Source organism: Oncorhynchus mykiss, chromosome 19 (assembly GCF_013265735.2).
Source record: "Oncorhynchus mykiss isolate Arlee chromosome 19, USDA_OmykA_1.1, whole genome shotgun sequence".
Lineage (NCBI taxonomy): Eukaryota > Metazoa > Chordata > Actinopteri > Salmoniformes > Salmonidae > Oncorhynchus > Oncorhynchus mykiss.
In genome coordinates, this window is record NC_048583.1 from 37,470,604 (window position 1) to 37,494,123 (window position 23,520).

The 23,520-nt window shown below is 44.8% G+C and overlaps 1 protein-coding gene across 1 annotated transcript in view; it reads left to right on the top strand.

Moving 5' to 3' along the window:
- Nucleotides 1-128: 128 nt before the first annotated feature.
- Nucleotides 129-23,520, top strand: part of aqr (aquarius intron-binding spliceosomal factor) — a 59,657-nt gene continuing 36,265 nt past the window's right edge. Inside the window, exons 1-23 of the mRNA XM_036954738.1 lie at nucleotides 129-254; nucleotides 549-652; nucleotides 1,114-1,170; nucleotides 1,260-1,300; nucleotides 1,387-1,422; nucleotides 1,516-1,636; nucleotides 1,887-2,027; nucleotides 2,615-2,683; nucleotides 2,915-3,015; nucleotides 3,790-3,866; nucleotides 4,978-5,042; nucleotides 6,276-6,506; nucleotides 7,064-7,167; nucleotides 9,529-9,631; nucleotides 11,115-11,235; nucleotides 11,687-11,828; nucleotides 12,000-12,178; nucleotides 13,075-13,242; nucleotides 18,727-18,896; nucleotides 19,442-19,683; nucleotides 19,803-19,949; nucleotides 20,768-20,837; nucleotides 22,287-22,397. Coding sequence (XP_036810633.1) covers nucleotides 578-652; nucleotides 1,114-1,170; nucleotides 1,260-1,300; nucleotides 1,387-1,422; nucleotides 1,516-1,636; nucleotides 1,887-2,027; nucleotides 2,615-2,683; nucleotides 2,915-3,015; nucleotides 3,790-3,866; nucleotides 4,978-5,042; nucleotides 6,276-6,506; nucleotides 7,064-7,167; nucleotides 9,529-9,631; nucleotides 11,115-11,235; nucleotides 11,687-11,828; nucleotides 12,000-12,178; nucleotides 13,075-13,242; nucleotides 18,727-18,896; nucleotides 19,442-19,683; nucleotides 19,803-19,949; nucleotides 20,768-20,837; nucleotides 22,287-22,397 — 2,571 coding nt within the window. The 5' untranslated portion in view covers nucleotides 129-254; nucleotides 549-577. The remainder of the gene's footprint in view (nucleotides 255-548; nucleotides 653-1,113; nucleotides 1,171-1,259; nucleotides 1,301-1,386; nucleotides 1,423-1,515; nucleotides 1,637-1,886; nucleotides 2,028-2,614; nucleotides 2,684-2,914; nucleotides 3,016-3,789; nucleotides 3,867-4,977; nucleotides 5,043-6,275; nucleotides 6,507-7,063; nucleotides 7,168-9,528; nucleotides 9,632-11,114; nucleotides 11,236-11,686; nucleotides 11,829-11,999; nucleotides 12,179-13,074; nucleotides 13,243-18,726; nucleotides 18,897-19,441; nucleotides 19,684-19,802; nucleotides 19,950-20,767; nucleotides 20,838-22,286; nucleotides 22,398-23,520) is intronic.

The window sequence follows — 23,520 nt, forward strand, 5'->3', positions numbered from 1 at the left end:
CAACTCTATAATGATAACCCCAGATATTATAGAAATGACCCCAAACTTGATCGATTTTCCATATGGGTGCGCCCAAAGATTTTGGAATATACTGACTGAATATACTGGCACTGCTTTCTGTGTAGGAACTGTTATGTTACATCCCTTGTTTCACTAGGAATCTAAACATAGCGCACCGGAAATGTGTCGCAAATAAATCGTTTTGCTTGTGTACATGCGTAGCGGGAATCACACAGATGTTTTGAAATACCAAGGTTAGTTTCTACAGTTATTTGACTTTATATATAAACAAGCAATGTTTTATTAGCAACACATTTTTAGCCACCATATCCAGCTATTTGAACATAACGGGTACTAGCTAGCTAGTGTAATCTACTACTACTCTAACGTTAGCTAATGTTAGCATTAACTAGCTAGCTAGTTTGCTGTACTGTAAAGTCAATTTAGCTAGCTCGTCCAGATTTAGCTAGCATACTAGTGTTTTAAATGACAAATGTCATTGGAATAAGTAGTTTGCTATGTTATCTTATAGTTAAATTTTTCCTCAGGAAATTAAGATAGCGAGTTGAACACCGACATGGAGAATCAAACCCATGCTAAGAAAGCATCTGCGCCCTCTGTGTCCCAAATCAACGCAGAATATGTCACACAGGTAACTATATACGCAAATAATGTTTTAGTGCTTTGTGTCTTTTTAATAGCTGTCTCAATTACACTTGTGCTAAAATAACTGCCATCTCTGCTTATGCTGGACTTCACATTGGTAGTTGCTGCTACTTTACTATGTTAACATCCTAACATCCTGTCGGGAACTGAGTTTTTTTTTTACTTGTTTTTTTATGTCATTGATTATTTGACCGAATCACAATTTAGCAGGGGTGCGTTCAGTTCGTTTCAACGTTTGCTACGTTGCTGACGGCGTTCCACAACCCTTCCCCGTTTTTCAACTGGTCGTTCAGAACAGAACCGTTTCCGTTTGATTGAACATTGCACACCGTTTTTTTCGTACTGAACACAGCCCTGGTTGCCATCTTTTTGAATTGGAGGGGAAGGGTTTCCGGGGAGGGGGTGTACTGTGGATTGCTGTTATAATAACACTCTTTCTTCTCTAAGTTGTCTAACAGATACTGGGCTCCCCATGCCAAGAATAAACTACCATTTGACCCAAAGGTGAGCCTCCTACTGACAAACTTGAGTTATGATTATAGTGGAGGAGATGGTCTACTTGCTCTAACAAACTATAATTGTCACCCACTCAGGTTTTGGAGGATGTCTATGAGAGAGAGATTCTCAAGTCCAAGTGAGTGAACTCAACTCTTGAATAGCATCAGTATTTTGTAATGTTAACTTGTCTTAAATCCTCCATTTCTGCTATTTTATCTTCAGGTTTGCCATTAGGAAGATCATGTTGTTGGAGTTCAGGTGGGTTTTTGACCTTTTTTTATGTGACCTCAATGCATTATCATCAGTCATTTAATGTTTTTAATATGCTGCTATTTGTGTCCTGCCTCTCAGTCAGTACCTGGAGAACTACCTGTGGGTGAACTATAATCCTGAGGTCTCCAGCAATGCCTACCTCATGTCCATCTGCTGCATAGTCAATGAGAAGTTCAGAGAGAACGTCCCTGCCTGGGAGGTAAGAATGGATTGAGTCGCCTGTCAAACAGAAATGTTCATCCTTTGGTTCACGTAACAAATTGTTATCTGTGTTAGCATGTTGAACAACACTCGCTGTTATGTTGTGAATATGAGTGTTGCGGTCAGCTGTACAGGGACAGCCCCTGCGTTACAGCTACTTAGGGAAAATGTATCCAGCAAGCATTGATCAATGTCCTCTAATATCAATGCATGTCTTCTTTGTCCCTTGGTTTATTATCTTTATCCAGGTGTTTAAGAAGGAGCCTAGCCACTTCCCGTACTTCTTTAAGTGTGTGATGGAGGCCGTGCTGGCTGGAGAGGAGGCTGGCCTGACTCTGAAGGAGCAGACTGTACTGTTGGTCTTCCTTGACCACTGCTTCAACAGCCTGGTATGTCACACACCAACCAATGTCTACCTCTCTGGAAATGTGGAATTAGTTATTGGCTGAATCAACCACAAGTTGAGTAATGCATTGTTTTATTGCGAAAGTATGTTAGTAACAACCATAGAATGAAGAGTCCCTTTCTTCTGACCTTGTTCACTCCCCTTTCCCCGGCCTGATGACAATGGATAGGTGGAAGCAACAAAGCTGAAGCTAGATGGAGCTACTGCTTACGCCTATCCAGTAGTCTCAGAGCCATGAAGATGAGCTAACAAAAGGAAAACTTCCTTGAGGTGGTTTTAATAAAGGTAGTTTGGTGCAGGTTCCACTAGGTGACAGTATTACACTTCAAATTGTGTATTCAGTTGTTTCCCTAGCACATTTGTGTTCTCCACTCCTTCTCAAAACCATGGGTAGCCATTGCACCAGTCTCACTCTGAAAATCAATTTTCATCCTCTATGCTTCTCCTGAACTCATTGTGATGATTCTAATCAGTTTGGTGCTTTGCCATTAGTCTACCAACGTACAAATATCCTTATATCCCTCTCCGACCCACACCCATTCTCGCTCTCTCGCTCTCTCTCTCTCTCAGGAGGTGGATTTGATCAGAGAGCAGGTGCAGCAGCTCATCTCACTGCCCATGTGGATGTGTATCTTGCCTGTAAGAACTCTTCCCCTTATCTCAAGTGCTCTTATGTCCTTAGAACTGTCACCCTGTTAGATATGCATTATGTTTAAAATTGTGACAATATTTTACACATTTACAAATTGTGATTGATTAAGTGGAATAGGGTTGGTGAGCCAAAAACAACTTTCCTAGTGCAAATGTTGCGTTTTACTATTTTTATAGCATCCTTAAGATTGATTAATGAACACACTTTCATGTTTACAGTCTAGACTGCAACACGAGCTGAAGAAAGTTCCCAAGCTCCAAAAGTTTTGGAATCTGATCAAGAAGAATTTTGACAAGCTGGAAGGCAAAGCATCAGAGCAGTAAGACATTCTCCCTCTGCCTGTAATCTGGACCAGTAGAAATTGACCTTCTGCATGTATTAGGACCAGTAGACATAGACCTTCTGCATGTATCTGGACCAGTAGACATTGACCTTCTGCATGTATTAGGACCAGTAGACATAGACCCTCTGCCTGTGTCTGGACCAGTAGACATAGACCCTCTGCCTGTGTCTGGACCAGTAGACATAGACCCTCTGCCTGTGTCTGGACCAGTAGACATAGACCCTCTGCCTGTGTCTGGACCAGGAGACATAGACCCTGTGTCTGGACCAGGAGACATAGACCCTGTGTCTGGACCAGGAGACCTAGACCCTGTGTCTGGACCAGGAGACATAGACCCTGTGTCTGGACCAGGAGACATAGACCCTGTGTCTTGACCAGGAGACATAGACCCTGTGTCTGGACCAGGAGACATAGACCCTGTGTCTGGACCAGGAGACATAGACCCTGTGTCTGGACCAGGAGACATAGACCCTGTGTCTGGACCAGGAGACATAGACCCTGTGTCTGGACCAGGAGACATAGACCCTGTGTCTGGACCAGGAGACATAGACCCTGTGTCTGGACCAGGAGACATAGACCCTGTGTCTGGACCAGGAGACATAGACCCTGTGTCTGGACCAGGAGACATAGACCCTGTGTCTGGACCAGGAGACATTGACCTTCTGCCTGTGTCTGGACCAGGAGACATAGTCCCATCAAAGGCACAGTGATGTGTGTCACTAATTATTATTTCCCTGCCTTTATTTCCAGAGCTAAGATGGAGAGGACGTTCCTCTCTGCTCTCATTAAGAAGTTTCTTGGTGTTCTGGTGTCCATTTCCCCAGCAGGTAACATTTAGCAACACAGTTATGATTTATGAGCAAAGCAGTGTTTCATTATTCCCCACAAGCAGCAGGACACTGCGGAGGGGAGGGGGTCAGATTTACTTAGAAGAGATTCTCAAGGCTAAAAATGGTCCTCATACAGAAAAAGTTGTCACCTTGTTGTGCAAATGTATTTTAAAAGTTAGCAGAGGTACAAATCTTACTCTGGCAGCAGGCAGCCCAGCGGTTAAGAGCCTTGGGCCAATAACCGAAAGGTCGCTGGTTCGAATCCCATAGCTGGCTAGGTGGGGGGGGGGGATCTGCCGTTCTGAGGCCGGGGAACAGTTGTTACTCAAGGCCAAGGCAGTTAACCCCTGACAACAACTTCTCCCCGGGCGCCGATGAAGTGGATGTCACTTAAAGCAGCAGCCCCCCCCCCCCCACCCACCTCTGATTCAAAGAGGTTAGGTTAAGACACATTTTGTTTGAATGCATTCAGTTATGCAACTGACTAGATATCCCCTTCCCTACCATTGGCAGACGAGGACAGCCCAGGCAGGTGCTACTTGCTAGACTTTATCCTTGTATATGATTAGCCATAGATCTTTGATAGTCTTTATCTATGCGCAGACCTCATCTCTCTGTGACCGTCTCAGCTGTCGCCTTCGCTCAACTCAGACCTCATTACTGGTGTGAGACCCACTTTTTCAACCCTCTATCTATCCCAAAGTTCATCCTTTCCTTCTGACTTGACCCCCACTTTGAAAGGGCAGTCCTGTCCAGATGCTCACCCTCCTCGCAGCCTCCATGGTGATGTAAAGCAGGGTGACCAGACTACCCTTAGCCAACCTGAATGCTCAGAATAGCATCTTTCCCAACATGCAGCTGGGTGAAGGTGGTCATGCTGAGACCCAGACTCTAATCGTCCTGGTCCACAGCACGGACACATTGATCTCCCAGTGTGCTGCAGTGCCTGAGAAAGACACACACACCGCGTTCTCCATGCACGCCCGGGCCACTTCCTGGCACTACCTCTCACACACATCATCACGCCCCATTCCCTCCTGTGTGATAGCGTGTATGGCCATGTATTTTATTACCTGATCTGAATGTCTCTCTGTGTTGTCTCTCTCAGGCCCTGTACCCATGGAGAAGGTGCACTACTGCGAGAGGTTCATCGAGCTCATGATTGACCTGGAGGTAAGTAAGACCATTTATAAGGGACGCTATGTTCTTGTTGTGTAGTTATGAGGGGTACCAGGCAGCCATTTCATATAGGATCAACTGAACATCTGCAATCACTGAGCATGCAAAGACACTTGAGTTCGCTGTACCTACCTGTACAGCTATTTCGGTCTTGATCTGTGTTGAGTATGGAACTCTGTCCCTGAATGACTGGTTTTTGTTGACTTAGAAAATCTAGGTTATTTCTAACATAGAGGTGTAAGGTCACAATGTAGCACGCTTTCTTATCCTCTCTACTCTGGCTTTATGATGACATGTAGCGAGGTGTCACAGTCAAGGTGGTCCCTTCCCTCTCCAGGCTGCAAGGTGACGCTGCTCCTGTTTCCACACAGGGAGGATAGGATGAATTGAGTTCTATTCCATCTGATGACAGGCTATACTTTTTTCCCCTGGCACCGGCAAGGCAAGCTGCCTCCGGAGAAATCCTTTCCCTCTCAGCAGTATCATTTTACAAAGGGATGGCTGAAATCTCATACTTGCCTCTCTGCGATGATATGATGATGCCCTGTGAGTCTCTGTATGGAAAAAGAGGCCCTACATTTTACACTTCTGCTAGGCTGAGCTGTTTTATCTGTCATGGCTGGTTGGGGATCAAAGATGGCTGCCGTAGATAACGCTTGCCTGTGTTGTGAGAGGGTATAATCCTTTGCAGCACCTGCCTTCTGTATAGAGGTGAATTCAATGGAATAAATGAAGGTTCTGGTGTTGCCATTTTCCATAAATGTTTCTGTATAAGTATTGTCATTGTTTTTCACCTTTCCTCTTTTTTGGAAATGTGAACTCTAACCCTCATCAAAAAGTGTCCAAAACAACCTTCTCAAGTCGACCCTTTATCAATAGGGCCCTATTTATACTCTGGGCCTCAATGCTGGGAATTCTGTTTGGTAGATGGTTTGATCTGAATGACCCCAGTGACTGAGTCAATCCATACATGGACTAATCCTGGTTAGTGATGTTGCACCGTCTCCTTGTTATCAGCTACAGGTCTGGGCTGCATAGTAATAGTAGGCTGGATTTTAGAACACCCTTAATGTCTGAGGCCCCATCAATGACTGAGGCCCCTTTTGTTTTTCTAGGTGTATGTGTGGAAAAATCAATAATTATTGAAGCTCTGGTCTTGTATAAAGGCTGTTTCAGCATGGTTTTCCCATGATGTGTAATGTGTGCTTCCATTCTGTCTGTGTTCAGGCCCTGCTGCCCACCAGGCGCTGGTTCAACACGGTGCTGGACGACTCCCACCTGGTGGTGAGCTGCCACCTGTCCAGTCTCATGCAGAGAGAGAAGGAGGGTCACCTCTTCTGCCAGTTACTGGACATGCTGAAGTTCTACACAGGCTTTGAGATCAATGACCAGACGGGCAACGCCCTGACAGAGAAGGAGATGACCACACTCCACTACGACAGAATCACTTCACTGCAGGTACACGCATACAACACCATGCGGGCCTCCATTTTGTTTGGTTCCCCTACCTGTCTAGTTAAGAATGTGTTGTGTATTAAAATAGTTTATTTGATAGGGATTGTTGTTAACATCAGTGGCACATTTTAAGCGTTGAAAGTAGAGCGCGAGAGTCGCGTGCACCTGGGAGACGTGGCCGGTGCTGTGAGTAAAACATGTACGAATATGAATCATTCATGATTTAGTGACAACTTCCAGACGTCTTTGACAAGAAATAATGTCAAGTCACATTTCAGTCCCAGAGAGAATTCTCCATAGATTTCAGTGTTCAACTTGTTTCATGATTATTTTTTTTACCTCACATTTGATCATATCAAGTTGAATCTTTGTATAAATATACAGGTTGGTTCATCTGTTCTTAGCTTGGCTCTCCATCTGTCCATCTCTCTTTCCCCTACTTCTCTCTAGGCCCACATAGATGCTGGATTAATAAATGAGGGAAATCCGTAAGGTGCCTGACATCACACTGGCTCTGAGGTGTATGCACCTGCTTTTAATGTTTGTGTGTTGTCTTTCAGAGGGCTGCCTTTGCCCATTTCCCAGAGCTGCAGGACTTTGCCCTGTCCAATGTGGCAGCAGTGGACACACGGGAATCCCTTACAAAACAGTTTGGTCATCTCAGGTAAAGTGTGTCTGTGTGATAGACGGGTGGGAGAAGAATCAATTGTTAGTGTGTGTGTGTGCGCTTCCTATCCTTGTCTCCTTTCCTCCTGGTCCTAGGTGCTGCTGGTTTTATATAGGTAACACTGGGTCTCAGCAAGCCAGGTAGTGAAATAAAAGCTGTTTTTGTGTGTGGAGCAAAACATCCATACACATCTAAACCTTTATATCTTCACACTACCGTGATGACAAACGTTGAGTTGTCACTGGCGTAACGCTAGCATCCCTAACGCTGCCCCCCCCCCCCCCCGACAGTGAGCGTTAGTCAGCCTGTGAGTCCTTGAATGTGCAGTAGAGTGGTACCAGCCAGAGGGAGAGAGAGAGGCTCGCCTCATTAATTGAATCGATCTACAGGAGCTGGAGAATAAACTCTTTGAACAGCTGTGTTTGTCAGATCATGTTAGGGAGTGGCCTCAGCAAAAAACATTCCCCCTTTGACGGGGCCTTGTTAGCGTGTGTGTGGGGCGGCGGCAGGTAGCCCAGCGGTAACAAAAGGTCACTGGTTCGAATCCCCGAGCCAGCAAGGTGTGCCGTTCTGCCCTTGAGCACGGCAGTTGTCCCTAACAACAACTGTTCCCCGGGCGCCAATGACGTGGGTGTCTCTGATTCTGAGGGGTTGGGTTAAATGCGGAAGATGCATTTAGTTGTACAACTGACTAGGTATCCCTTTTCCTATCCTTGTCTCCTTTCCTCCTGGTCCTAGGTGCTGCTGAGTTTGAGATAATTAACACTGGGTCTCAGCAAGCCAAGCAGTGAAGTATCAGAGCTGTTGTGTGAATTTATTCCAGAAGAGAGGAGCTCAAGCTGTCGTTTCTCCTGTGTATTGTTGTTCTCGTGAATGAAGCCAGGCTCTGCGTTGTTATCCAGTCACCCCACTGGCTTCAAAGCAGCTCTGGAAACTCCACATATGCCCATCACTTTTAACAAGGCACTTTTTTACCCAGAAAACCTTATTTTTAATGCCAGCTATTTCAGCTGTGCTACCCACAAGATAAACTGCCACTCGTCCACTATTCCCGATTGATCTGCTAAGTACCCAAAACACACACAGACGGGGTATTTTTCCCTTTCAGTTTTAAAGGCCCAGTGTGGTAATAAAGATTATTTTCCTGTGTTTTATATATATTTCTTCACTATGAGTTTGGAATAATACTGTGAAATTATTGATTTATTTTCAAATAGACACAGACACACCCCATGTCTTACAGGAGGAAGCTGTTCATTCTTGCCGATGCACGGAAAACCCAGCCAGCTGTATGTCGTCGTTCAGCCACGACTCTGTCAAACACAAGAAATTAGACAGTGGCAGAATCATTATGCACAAAATAAGTTAGAAATAATGTGGAAAAAACACACAATAGCACAATTGGTTAGGAGCCTGTTAAACAGCAGCCATCTCCTCCGGCGCCATTTTCCCCTCCCCACTCAGACCACTCAGACTGTCCCAGCAGAATTCTTGCTTGAGAAATTGCTCTTAGCTAAGAATCTGTTTTTGTTTATTTTTTACCCTTTACATTTTTTTTTTTTTAAACAATTACAGTAAGATACTTAATTGTTATCAGAAATGATTTGATATTGAGATAATTGCTGCATTCGTCTCCTTAACAACTCAAAGCAGCTATTTTAGCTTTGTCATGAAGTACAGTACAGCAGCGTGACCCATACCAGTCCCTAGACGGACCAACTGCATGGCCAGCAAAACCCACTGATCCGTGTGGTCAAATCATGGCATCATCACGAGCCTGCCCACACTTCTGCTCACAATGACACGTGTCCCGCTCTGTCTGTACAGGACTCAGTCACAGTGTCTCTTTATACCATCCCCTGCCTGTGTCATGGCACATGCCGAGGCAGCCTCTGCCTCAGCTCTGAGAGATGGAGATGTGGTTGGATTTGAATAATCGCATCGACCCCAGCCCCTGAACACGCCATGCTGACAGAGCAGGACTGCAGTGGCCGCTACTTAGCAGAGTTGAGGAAAACACGAAGACTAGCATACATTACATTGCAATTCTAACAAGCACAGATTTAAGGAACAGCCTGTGTGTTGGGAAAATTTGGCACTTTTCACATTGTCAAATGAAGGGTAGCGACCCGGACGCTGAAATAGGAGAGTTTTCCTCAGAAAAATAGAATCATCGGCACAGTGTAAATATTCTCCTGAATGTGCATTTCTACCCCTGGGTCTTCTTGTTGTAGTAAACAGACTGACTTAGCAGAAAATATGCGACTGTTTAAATCATGATGCTCAAAGGAAATAAATATGAATTGGAAGTTTGTAACGTCAAATATGCTAAAGTTGTTTATTTTTCCCTCCATGCAGTTCCAACACTCTCCACAGGGTGGCCTCGTATCTATGCCTCTTACCAGAGCTGGCAGAGGGACAGGACACCACCTATGAGAAGGAGGTCCTCCTGGAGCTGCTGGTAGGTGCTACGAAACAGGGAGACGTTGTCCTTAACCACTGATTGAGGATCAGGTATTTGTGTCATCGTCCTAATGCTTTAAGTTAGGAATGGGGAAAGGGTTATCTGATCCTAGATCTGTGGTTAAGGGTGATGGGAAGGGAACGATAATGAGACGCCACCCAAGGTGCTTGGCTAAACCGCAGCAACGTCAGGATATGGTCATTTTCAGAACAATAATTGCCTGGGGAGCGTAGCGGCATAACAGGTATTTGTGGCTTGTTTAAAAGCCACTCATTTATGCTTTTGACCTTGGAATACAGTATGCAACCCCCAGCAATGTTTCTCTTATCCTAGGAAAAGACAGCAGTGGATCTGCTTGCTCTCCACACACACACACACCTTTTAGTCCCTCCCAAAAACAGAAATCCAGTGTGTTAAACAATTCTCATCCCCCATAACCCTCCGTCACCAAGCGACCAGCCACTGACCTGCTCTGTCCTTACTACTGTAATTACCCACTTCAAGTCTTCTCTAGGCCTCCTCTCCCCACTACTGAAGAGAAGCTTTTCCATAATTAGCTGATTAGATTGTTTCCCAGAACCAATGTCAGGGGACTCATTTGGCCCCGGGTTGCCCTGGGCAACTGAAAATCTCCAAAGATTCCAGTTAGGTATTATGTGTCTGTCAGAGGCTCGGGGCGCTGTGCTGTACGGTAGGGAGCAGAGCAGCTCACACACACTGCAGAGTCTGCAATTAAACCTGGGGAAGGAGAGGACTGGAGTTATGCTGTGTTCAGCCTCTAGCTATCACTGTTCTGATGGTTATTTAATTTCCCCAAGACATTAACCAACCACTCTTGAATTCTGAACAGAATATTGTTTTTCCTGTTTAATATGGACTGAATTCCTAGGGGAAGTTGGGAACTTGAGTTTTCCTGGATTGCAGTGGATTTGGTCCAACGTTATATTTGTTAGTTTTTGCATAGTTTTAAAATTGTCCGAGGTATTTGAACTGGACGTTACTTTCCATCGAGGCATAGGGTCTAGAGCTCTATGGACCTCTCTGCCAGTCCCTGATGGACATGAGTATGACAAAACCCTGGGTTGGATAGTGCCTGGCAGAGAACACAGCAGTGTAACAGGATTAGCGCAGCATGGCGGTTATTGACAGAGTGGTCCCATATGGGAACACAGAGATTATATAGGCTTCTGCATCATGTTTGGAACACAACCATTATTTAGGCCACAACATTAAGGCCCCTGACCTAAAACACAGGAATGAATGAGGAGTTTGTCCTGACAGGGGGATGGTGACTGGTGTGACGCAATACGTCTGACCCGATTTTAATTTGACCAAACATTGTTCTTAATACCACTGTCTGATCTAGTGAGTAAGGAGGGGGAGGATGCGTGCTGCAAGGGCAGTCTGTACCAGAGTAGACCAATGGCTCGTTCATCCAATTTCTCTGTCTGTCTGTCTTCCTTCTCACACATTCTTCCAGGTGTCTCGTCATGAGAGGAGAATCTCCCAGATTGAGCAACTTAATCAAATGCCTCTTTATCCAACGGAGAAGATTATCTGGGATGAGAACATCGTCCCCACTGAGTACTACTCTGGCGAAGGTCTGTCTTTCTACGCTATCTCCTCGCAAACTCATTTCACACACACACACCGCTGTTATCCCACACCTCAGGGGCACCTTAGCTGGCATCCTCTTAATGGGCAATCCTCTTTAGGCTGGCTGGAGCACCTTCACCAGCTAAGATGCCTACAGCCCCGTAAAGCCATTGAAATCCATGAGCCTAACGACATTTTATAAGGCTGTTTTAGCCTGCCAAGAGATTACAGGTGTAAAACTAGCTGTATAGTCGACTCTGCAAATGTATAGTTGACTCTGCCACTGTTCTAGCTAAGGGATTGTCCCTGTCAAGTGGGTCCAGAATTGTTCCTGGTCAGGGAAAACACAGGGCCATGTTTGTTACTCTGAAATAGATGTGTAGGTAGTAGGTCTATTACCAATGACATGCATTTGTTCCCAAATCTGTTTCCTCTCTGCGTGTGTGTGTGTTCCAGGTTGTCTGGCTCTGCCGAAGCTGAATCTTCAGTTCCTGACCCTCCATGACTACCTGCTGAGAAACTTCAACTTGTTCCGTCTGGAGTCCACCTACGAGATCAGACAGGATGTGGAGGACGTGGTGACTCGCATGAAACCATGGTGAGCAGAGAACGCACACACTTAATAACTGATGGTAAAATAAGGTTGCCACATTTCTGTTTCTTTCAAATGTATATTTTTGTATCACTCATATATTATAACAATTTCTATTACATTCATTCATAGTATGGTGCTGATTAGGGGCTGAACTGTTGTCTTGTCTTCCTATAGGCAGTCAGAGTATGGTGGTGTGGTGTTTGGGGGCTGGGCCAGAATGGCTCAGACCATCACAGCCTTCTCCATTGTGGAGGTGGCCAAGCCCAACATCGGCGAGAACTGGCCTGCCCGCGTCCGAGCGGACATCACTGTCAATCTCAACGTACGAGACCACATCAAACACGAGTGGGAAGGTACTTGGCTCTCTTCTCCTATCTCTCCTTTCTCTATCCCCTGCTCTCTCGATACCAGGTATTTCCAAACTGGGACACGCGCAATGCTGTCGCGGATACGTCAAATAAAAATGTCATTCACATAAAAACATTTTTTTCCAAATATTTCAAACAGTCCATTTAGATTTTCCAACAGGGCTATACATTTGGGTGAGGTTTTTTCTCTCGCCTGAGTAGCCTCGTTTCACTACCAAAAATAAAATTAAACCATCTAGTGTTCAGCGAAATAACAACACAATGTCAAATACAGGTAGCCTAGTCAAATAATTAACATCCAATCACATTAACTCTCTCGCGGGAATTCCACTAATGGTCCGTATGTAGCCAAACGTAGCTGCTGCTCATTCCGTTTGCTCTAAAATGTATAAATGGCTTAAAGTAAGGCCCGCGTCCATAGAGACGCATACCAGCTCAAATGGTAATACTGCTAACCAGTAAGACTAGCTGGAAACCAGTAAGACTGGCTCTTAGCGTCGGCTAATGGGGATCCTAATTAATCAATTCAAGATTCATTGTTTTACCATGAACATATCAAACCATATGACATTGCTGACTGTAGCTAGCACTCGAGGTTGTTCTGTCAAATAGGAATGTTTTGAAGGATGAAATATATGATGTGGAAATTGTGCTGGTTAATTTAGGAATTGATTTATTTAAAATCAATCTGTAGTTTTATTAACGGTGCCTCTGCTCTCCACCCACACCTAGCAAACCTCAGCGTGCAGGAGGATGGCTCAATGTCATCTCAAAATCCCCCTCTCCTCCCCCTTGTATAATTACAACTTCATGTTTTAAAGATCAGCCGAGCGCTGACGGGGCGTTCTCTCCCTCTCCTCTCTCTTTTTCACCTTTCCCAGGGCTGCGTAAGCACGACGTTTGCTTTCTGGTCACGGTGCGGCCCAACCTGCCCTACGGCACGCGCTTTGACCGCCGCCAGCCCTTTGTGGAGCAGACCGGCCTGGCTTACGTGAGGGGCTGCGAGGTGCAGGGCATGCTGGACGACAAAGGCCGTGTCATCGAGGAAGGTAGGCTGGCGCGCACACACACAGATGTGCATACATGCACTTCCCACCGCCACAGGCACACGCATCCTGCCCATACACACTCACACATACTCATGTCACACACCCTTCGCATCATCCTCCTCCGACCCCCTAACTTCCAGCCCATGAAGTCTAGTGGCATGGTGACACTCAACCAGAGAACTGACATGTTCACATTAACATTCCATTGACGTTAGGGCAACCCATCGCACCTGAATGCTTCTCAATGCTTTATTTATTCCATTTCATTCATGTAGAAAAGGACATGTTATACAGTGCATTGGGAAAGTATTCAGTCCACATCTTGTTACGTTACAGCCTTATTCTAAAATGGATGAAATGAATAGTTTTCCTCATCAATCTACACACAAAACCCCAGAAGGATAAAGCGGAAAGTTTGTAGTTTTTTTTAGTTTGTGCAAATTTATAAAAACATACTTTACTTGTGTAAATATTTGGTCTCTTTGCTATGAGACTTGAAATTTCCATCAATCATGCATGATGTTTCTACAATTTAATTGGAGTCCACCTGTGGCAAATTCAATTGATTGGACATGATTTGGAAAGGCACACACTTGTCTATATAAGGTCCCACAGTTGACAGTGCATGTCAGGGCAAAAACCAAGCCATGTGGTCAAAGGAATTGTCCCAATCCGAGACAGGATCTGTGGAAGGGTACCAAAACAATTCTGCAGCATTGAAGGTCCCCAAGAACACAGTGGCCTCCATAATTCTTTAATGGGAGAAGTTTGGAACCTCCAAGATTCTTCCTAGAGCTGGTCAAACTGAGCAATCGGGGGAGAAGGGCCTTGGACAGGGAGGTGACTAAGAACCCAATGGCAACTCTGACAGAGTTCCTCTATGGAGATGGGGGATCCTTCCAAAAGGATAACAATCTCTGCAGCGCTCCACCAATCAGGCCTTTATGGTAGAGTGGCCAGTCGGAAGCCACTCCTCAGTAAAATAACCATGACAGCCTGCTTGGAGATTGCCAAAAGGCACCTAAAGACTCTTAGACCATGAGAAACAAGATTCTCTGATCTGATGAAACCAAGATTTAACTATTTGGCCTGAATGCCAAGCGTCACATCTGCAGGAAACCTGGTACCATCTCTACAGTGAAGCACAGTGGTGGCAGCATCATGATGTGGGGATGTTTTTCAGTGGCAGGGACTGGGAGACGAGTCAGGATCGATGGAAAGATACACGGAGCAAAGTACACAGATCCTTGATGAAAACCTGCTCCAGAGCGCTCAGGACCTGAGACTGGGGCGAAGGTTCACCTTTCATACAGGACAACCACCCTAAGCACACAGCCAAGACAATGCAGGACTGGCTTCGGGACAATTCTCTGAATGTCCTTGAGTGGCCCAGCCACAGCCCGGACTTGAACCCGATCGAACATCTCTGGAGAGACCTGAAAATAGCTGTGCAGCGACTCTCCACATCCACACCTGATGGCGCTTGAGAGGATCTGCAGAGAAGAATGGGAGAATCTCCCCAAATACAGGTGCGCCTAGCTTGTAGCATCATACCCAAGAAGATTTGAGGCTGTAATCGCTGCCAATTTTGCTTCAACAAAGTACTGAGTAAATGGTCTGAATACTTATGTAAATGTCATATTTCAGTATATTTTTTTTATTTGCCAAAATGTCAATCTGTTTTTTGCTTTTTCATTATGGGGTGTTGTGTGTAGATTGGGGGGGGGGGGGGGGGGGTCTGAATACTTTCCATCCATCCTATTGAAGCTGTGACTGGGCTGCCATGGTTTTTCTTTCCGCTAATGTTTGCCTATGAAAAGAGACATTCAGGCATACTACCCTGATCGAAGGTCAGTTTTGCATTACCCCTCCTAATGATTAAGGTTATGATTGGGGAAGTGTACGCTGATCCTAGGGCTACTACAGACAGCTTCTACCTAGAGACTTCCTCTTCCACCAGCAGCGTTCAGAGCGGGCTACTGGAGTGTAATGTAATAGTCAGGTTAACCTAAGTGTTCCTCCTCTCCCCTGTCTGAACATGTGCCCGTGCACCACTACCAAAGCACTATGTACCTTCTTCACTCCTCTCCATATTCCCACTGTATTAAAAATGTAGAGAGAGGTGCTAACTGGGCTGATGTATCTATGTAACGAGCCTAGCGCTGTTTAAACTTTCAGATGCCCATAGGGCCGAGCCAGGAACAGGCATATCACATGTATCACTGGGCTCTTTGTGAAGAGTGGTGCTATCATTTGTATTTATTTATTTATCCTCCATTTATTCAGCAACCCAATAGAGATTTAAAAGCTTTTATAGATGGGGCTTTTTTGCCTGGTCTACATTGCCATAAGCTGTAAAAGTCAGCAAAGTTGGAAAGAGCTCAAAGATACAAACACTTAAATCTGATTTTTGGCTACTTTTCCCTACTGGCTGCCTACCTGCCTAGCTCTTCAGACACCAATCTCCAGCTGTCCTCAGCCCTTTATTCCAGTGTGTAAGTGTCCTCCTTCCAGCCACTCATTCGTCAATTGCACCACGCAACTTTTAGTAGAGGGGATTTAAAGGAAATGCATGGGACAGGGGCCACCGGCTTGAGTTTCACTACCAAGGCTCTGGACTATGGCACCACCAGTACTCCCATTTAAATGTTTGTGAAAGGTGAGACACACACACCGGCGCGTCAGTGGCTCCCTATGGGAATAAGTCTAAAGCCTCCAGCCTGTGTGTGTGAGAGGCATGAGAATGTAATGTGTGTCGGTGCTGAGGTGGGAGATGAGTGGCATGAGAATGTGATGTGGGGGTGGATAGTGAGGTGGGAGATTAGTGGCCTGGACTAGGATTTGAAAGCTTAGCTCTCTTGGGGACCAGGGAAGATGCCCTGGTATTCATGAAATGGTAGGCAGATGACCCCTAAAATATATTTTTGGGGGTCTGGCCAGTGTAACTAATGCTTCTCTGATTTCAAGATCTTTCATCTTTCTCTCTCATCTCTCTCGCTATGTGTCCTTGTGTTACATAAGTGATGAACGTGGCCAGGCTCATATACCACCGCCGTACATCATTAGCCATGCATTGGCTAATAGACTATGTTTGAGAATTAATTGGGTTATCAGTAAACCTCCAAATGCAATTTTGGGGTTAGTTGAGTTGCATGCAATGATGTATATAAAAACCCTGGATTGCTGATGCTATGTATTGGCTAGTGAGCGGCTTTGAAGCCACCGATCGGCCATATTGGCACTCCCCAGAAGGAGCAGTCCTCCATAGGAATGAATGGTGTTCTACAGTATTTACATTTTAATATTTCAAGGACAAAATTATATGTATTTAATTGTTTTTGTTGTAGTGGCGACAGTAACATTAGAATGTTACGTAAAACTGTACTTTAAGGACAATGTTTTCATGCTTTTTCAAAATGTTTAGCTTACATAATATACAGTTGGAGTCGGAAGTTTACATACACTTAGGCTGAAGTCATTTAAAAATCGTTTTTCAACCTCTCCACAAATTTCTTGTTAACAAACTATAGTTTTGGCAAGTCGGTTAGGACATCTACTTTGTGTATGACACAAGTCATTTTTCCAACAATTGTTTACAGACAGATTATTTCACTTATAATTCACTGTATCACAATTCCAGTGGGTCAGAAGTTTGCATACACTAAGTTGACTGTGCCTTTAAACAGCTTGGAAAATTCCAGAAAATGATATCATGGCTTTAGAAGCTTCTGATAGGCTAATTGACATCATTTGAGTCAATTGGAGGTGTACCTGTGGATGTAATTCAAGGTCTACCTTCAAAATCAGTACCTCTTTGCTTGACATCATGGGGAAATCAAAAGAAATCAGCAAAGACCTCAGAAAAAGGATTGTAGACCTCCACAAGTCTGGTTCATCCTTGGGAGCAATTTCCAAACGCCTGAAGGTACCACGTTCATCTGTACAAACAATAGTACGCACGTATAAACACCATGGGACCACGCAGGCGTCATACCCCTCAGGAAGGAGACACGTTCTGTCTCCTAGAGATTAACGTATTTTGGTGCGAAAAGTGCAAATCAATCCCAGAACAGCAAAGAACCTTGTGAAGATGCTGGAGGAAACGGGTACAAAAATATCTATATCCACAGTAAAACGAGTCCTATATCGACATAACCTGAAATGACTGCTCCACTGCTCCAAAAAAGCCAGACTACGGTTTGCAACTGCACATGGGGACAAAGATCATACTTTTTGGAGAAATGTCCTCTGGTTTGATTAAACAAAAATAGAACTTTGTCCATAATGACCATTGTTATGTTTGGAGGAAAAAGGGGGAGGCTTGCAAGCCAAAGAACACCATCCCAACCGTGAAGCATGGGGGTGACAGCATGTTGTGGGGGTGCTTTGCTGCAGGAGGGACTGGTGCACTTCACAAAATAGATGGCATCATGAGGTAGGAAAATGATGTAGATATATTGAAGCAACATCTCAAAACATCATTCAGGAAATTAAAAGCTTGGTCACATTTGGGTTTTCCAAATGGACATTGACCCCAAGCCTACTTCCAAAGTTGTGGTAAAACAGCTTTAAGGACAACAAAGTCAAGGTATTGGAGTGGCCATCACAAAGCCCTGACCTCAATCCTATAGAAAATATGTGGGCAGAACTGAAAAAGCGTGTGCGAGCAAGGAGGCCTACAAACCTGACTCAATTACACCAGCTCTATCAGGAGGAATGGGCCACAATTCACCCATCTTATTTTGGGAAGCTTGTGGAAGGCTACCCAAAACTTTTAACCCAAGTTAAACAATTTAAAGGCAATCCTACCAAATAGTAGTTGAGTGTATGTAAACTTCTGACCCACTGGGAATGTGATGAAAGAAATCAAAGCTGAAATAAATAATTCTCTCTACTATTATTCTGACATTTTACATTCTTAAAACAAAGTGGTGATCCTAACTGACCTAAGACAGGGAATTTGTACTGGGATTACATGTCAGTAATTGTGAAAAACTGAGTTTTTAAATGTATATGGGTATGTAAACTTCCGACTTCAACTGTATTTTAAAAGTATGCATTAGGTGTCTGTAATAGAATAAACGTGGTAAAAACACATGTTGACATTAAGACATTTCTATAGCTTCCAAAATCATTTTTTCCAACGGTGGGGAAGTGCCAAGATAGTGTGGTGGCTTCAAAACAGTACCCCCTGTCACTCATCCTGTGTGTACAGTATATAAATCAATGGTTGCATGTCACAAGATCACATACCAGTTTCTGCCTTGCGTGCATTTCTTTCAAGTGAATTAATACTAAAAACAATAACTTTTAAATATTAAACTGTTTACAATCCTATCAAATATTTGATTTAAATATATTCTTTATTCTACCCTATTCCTGCTGAAAATGCACAGGTAAATGTTTTACCTTTTGTGCAAATACGTATTAATTCAATCTTGACCATAATGTACCACAATGTGTTGTCCCTATTCTATTCCCCAGGCCCTGACCCCAAGCCCAAACTGAGAGGAGACACCAGGACATTCAGAGTGTGGCTGGACCCTAACCAGTACCAGCAGGATATGACCAGCAGTATTCAGAATGCCACTGAGGACCCCTACGAGTCCTTCAACATCATCATGAGACGCAAGCCCAAAGAAAACAACTTCAAGGTGAGTAGGGGGACTGTATTACTGCTCATTACACATGATCCAGACTAAACTCCCTCAATATCCCTCCCTCCCCTCCATCCCTACTTTCCTTTTTTCATACTACCTCTCACCTTCCATCCATCCATTTATTGCTTCCTCCCTCTTTCCCTTCCCATCATCCCTCCCTTTATTTGAGCATCGCCGCCAGCCGCCGCGGCCTTGATCTCTTCTTCTCCACCCCACTGCTGGGTGATCAATCACTGACTGGTGCGGCTGTGTCCTGGAGCTGGAAGCCTGAGGGTGATCCAGGATTACCTCCAGCTCAAAGCCTCTGATTCCCCCCCCCCCCCCCCCCCCCCCGACCCCACACAGAGGCCCTCGGGGGTGCGTGACCTTTCACTGCACGCCCCCCTCCCCCTCATCTCTCGGTGTCCATCACTGGAGGCAGTAGGATACACATTCTGTTAAAGCAGGTTGCTGCTGGCAGAGAAGGCCAAGAGAGCCAGGAGTTATGTTGGCAATTCAAATGTAGCCGTTAACTATCTTTGTGTTGTTTTCTCCACCAGGCTGTACTGGAGACGATCAGGAACCTGATGAACACTGAGTGTGTGGTCCCAGAATGGCTCCATGACATCATCCTGGGCTACGGTGACCCAGGCTCCGCCCACTACTCCAAGATGCCCAATCAGATCTCCTCCCTGGACTTCAATGACACCTTCCTGTCGATCGACCACCTGAGGTCCTGTTTCCCTGGTTACACTGTCAAGGTCACCGAGGACAACCCTGAGCTGCAGATACCCCCTTTCAGGTTAGGGGTCAAGGGTCAGATGGAGTAGGGTTGGGGTCATGGTCTTCCTGGGGTGTTGTCTTTTTCATGTGGTCCAACCTCAACATATCTTTGAACCTTCTGCTCTTTCCCCACTCTAGAATCAAGTTCCCTGTGCAGAACAAGGTAGACAAAGGCAAGAAGAGGAAGGCAGACTCTGAGGAGAAAAAGGAGGAAGAAAAAACGCTTATAGTGGAGCCTCACGTCACGCCCAACCGGGGACCCTACCCCTACAACCAGCCCAAACGGTGAGGGTCAAAGGTTAAAGTTCAGGTTCCCAGGTCAACCAAAAGAGTTCAGGAGTCCCTGCAGGGTGGGCACCGCACAAAGGTCAAGTCCTTGTCCTCTCTCTAGCCAGTCAAGTCTCATCTTGCTCCACTATGTCCACAGGGCTCCTAAATACAGCACCCACCTTTTTGTTTAGCCTATGCTCAGGGCCTGCGTGTTTCCACCCCTAATGTGCCTGCCTGCTCCAAATTTAGCTTCCCCCAAAGGCCTGACTAGTTTATGCTTGAGGACGCTTACTGTGCAAACCTTTCCCCCTAGAGCAAAAACAACCCCTGCTTTGTAAAATGCAACGCTCTAAAATGTTTGTATTTCTGTCAGGGACGTTTTATACTGATTCCTATTTATTCGGGTTGGTGTGTTTTGATTTGCTATGTTAGCGTGAGTTCTGGGGATTTGCGCTGTTGGCTGTGTAGTGTTTTGGTGGTTCTGTTTGGTGAGGTAATTTCCTGACATTTTTAGCCCTGTAGCGAACTAGATCAAAACAAACTGTCAAATTCAGTTGTTGATGTCTTAATTATATCAATCTTAATCATAACTGAGCAGAAATTAATTGGCTTTTTATTTAATGAAATGATCATTCATCTGATCTGATAGTACTTTGATATATTCAAATCCTGTTAGTCACAGATGCTCCTCTGGGTCCCTTGACTGAAACGTCTTTCATGAGGCTTTCAGACACTTCATCACAGAGCTTGTTGAAAACAGCTTTCGTTTAGCTTCTCTGAACATTTTTCCTTAAAACCTTCTAACCATGAGTTCTAACTTTGTGTTTGAACAGAAATACCATCCAGTTTACACCAACTCAGATTGAGGCCATCCGCGCTGGGATGCAGCCTGGACTGACCATGGTAAGAACATTTTACGGACCTAAGTATACCTCTTGTCTGCTACATTTTTACACGAATACAATAAACTGACCTCATACTGTTCATAGGAATCATTGATATTACTTTTCATACTTTAATATATTTTCAAGATTAAACATCTTGTAGGAATTGACTACTCTTATCTGGCCACTTGAATAAACCAAGGCAATGGACAGACGGCATTAAAAGTTTGAGAAACAATTGAAGTCTCCCGTCCATTGGCTTGTGAGTTAAACTGCCTTTCAATCACTCATAGCCCAGGGTGTGATGTTGGCTACTTCAGCAGGCCAGCCATACCAGTGAGCTGTGATATGACAGGTGTAATATTGACCCTGTCTGCTTGAAGAGCTGAGGATTTGTGACCACTCTTCCTGATGCAGGGGGCTCCCCAGCCACTAGTAAATAAGGTGCAGATCAGTCAAATACTTCCCTGAAAGCCCATCCGCTAAATTATCTTAAATGGTGCAGATGAAGAACACACACACACACACACACACACACACAGCCTCTCCGAAACGCACATACATGCTCTACTACCCTCTCTGGTGTTTCTGGTGACGGCACACACACACATTACCGCCTTGCTTTGATGAAGCTCATTCCTGGCCTGGTGATTGGTAGCTGGCTGAGTAAATATGGCAGTCGTAAAACAACTCTGCACAGACACACACACCTCTCACTGGCATGTCACGACAATCTTTAGCAGCCAAGACAGCCTCACAGTCTCATGCTTCTCCTGTCATCTGTTGGATCAGTGTAGGAGCCATTTTTAACCCTGGTTTAAAGTTTTTACTTTGTTTTGGGGTGTCCAGTCTGTAAAGTGGACTGGCTTTTATGTGAGTGCCTTTAAAGGACTTACCTGAGGTAAGACGGTGGCTAAATGTTTTTATGAATATACCGTCAAGTAAACTCCATACCCAGTTGTAGCCTCGGCTTGTCTGTGAGCACCTTTCGTCCTGGGAAAGCCCTGATGAAAATAGAGTAGTGTGTTTATGATCCTTTCCACCTGGTGTCGTGGTGGTTATGTTTGAGGACGGTCATAGTTCTAGACTAGACTCAATGATCTCTAAAGCCTTAATTAGATACAAAGAAGGTCAAGGAGCCGATGGAAAGAGCTTCATGTGCTCTCTAGTTTTATTTGTGTTGTCTGTGTTTCTGTGTCTTTGCCTGTGAGTGCAGGGAGGATGACCTTGCATGCCAAGCACTTCTCACCTTAGCCCTACTCACACACACCGGTCCTGTCTGATCCACTGAGGGGGAAACTGTGTGTGTGTTCTGACAGGCACAGGGCCGCCTTGTCAGAACCACTGTGCTCTCCGATGGCAGAGGCATTTTCTGTTAGCTAACCAGCCTTCTCCTTTTTCTCCTCTGTGCACTTTCTCTCACTGCCTCACGTTCTCTCTCTATCCCTCCTCCCTCTCTCTCTTTTAGGTGGTGGGTCCTCCAGGTACAGGAAAGACCGATGTGGCCGTCCAGATCATCTCCAACCTCTACCACAACTTCCCTGAGCAGAGAACCCTCATAGTCACACACTCCAACCAGGTAGGAAACGCCTTTAAAATGACTCAATTCACATATACTGTATATACAGTGCATTTGGAAAGTATTCAGGCCCTTTGACTTTTTCCACATTTTGTTACGTTACAGCCTTAGTCAAAAAAAAAAAAGTAATCACACTACCCCATAATGACAATGCGAAAACCGGTTTCTCTGGTCTGATGAAACCAAGATTGAATTATTTGGTCTGAATGCCAAGCATCACGTCTGAAGGAAACCTAGCACCATCCCTATGGTGAAGCATGGTGGTGGTAGCATCATGCTGTGGGGAGGTTTTGTCAGAGGCAGGGACTGGGAGACTTGTTAGGATCGAGGGAAAGATGAATGGAGCAAAGTACAGAAAGATCCTTGATGAACTGCTCCGGAGCACTCAGGACCTCAGAATGGGCCGAAGGTTCACCTTCCAGCAGGACAATGACTCTAAGCACACAGCCAAGACAACGCAGGAGTGATTTTGGGACAAGTCTCAATGTCCTTGAGTGACCCAGCCAGAGCCCAGACTTGAACCCAATCAAACATCTCTGGAGAGATCTGAAAATAGCTGTGCAGTGACATTCCCCATCCAACCTGACAGAGCTTGAGAGGATCTGCAAAGAAGAATGGGAGAAACTCCCCAAATACAGGTAAGCCAAGCTTGTAGCATCATACCAAAGAAGACTCAAGGCTGTAATCGCTGCCAAAGGTGCTTCAACAAAGTACTGAGTAAAGGGTCTGAATACTTACGTAAATGTGACTATTTCTGTTTTTATTTTTTATAAATGTGCTCAGATTCATAACCTGTTTCTGCTTTGTCATTATGGGATATTGTGTGTAGATTGATGTGGGGGGACAACTTAATTAATTTTGGAATAAGGCTGTAACGTAACAAATTGGAAAAAGTGAATGGGACTGAATACTTTCCGAATGCACTGAATTCTATCATTTATAGGCATGTAGCAGAAGCTTTTATCCAAAGCAACTTATGGATAACACACAGGCCCCTATATTCATAGATATGGCCCTTATAGTCACAAGTATTGCATGTTGGAAGCTTTTTATGAAAATTGACTCTTGACTGATCATATTTTAGGAAGCAAAGTTGCTGCAGGAGGAATTCACCAATCCTCTC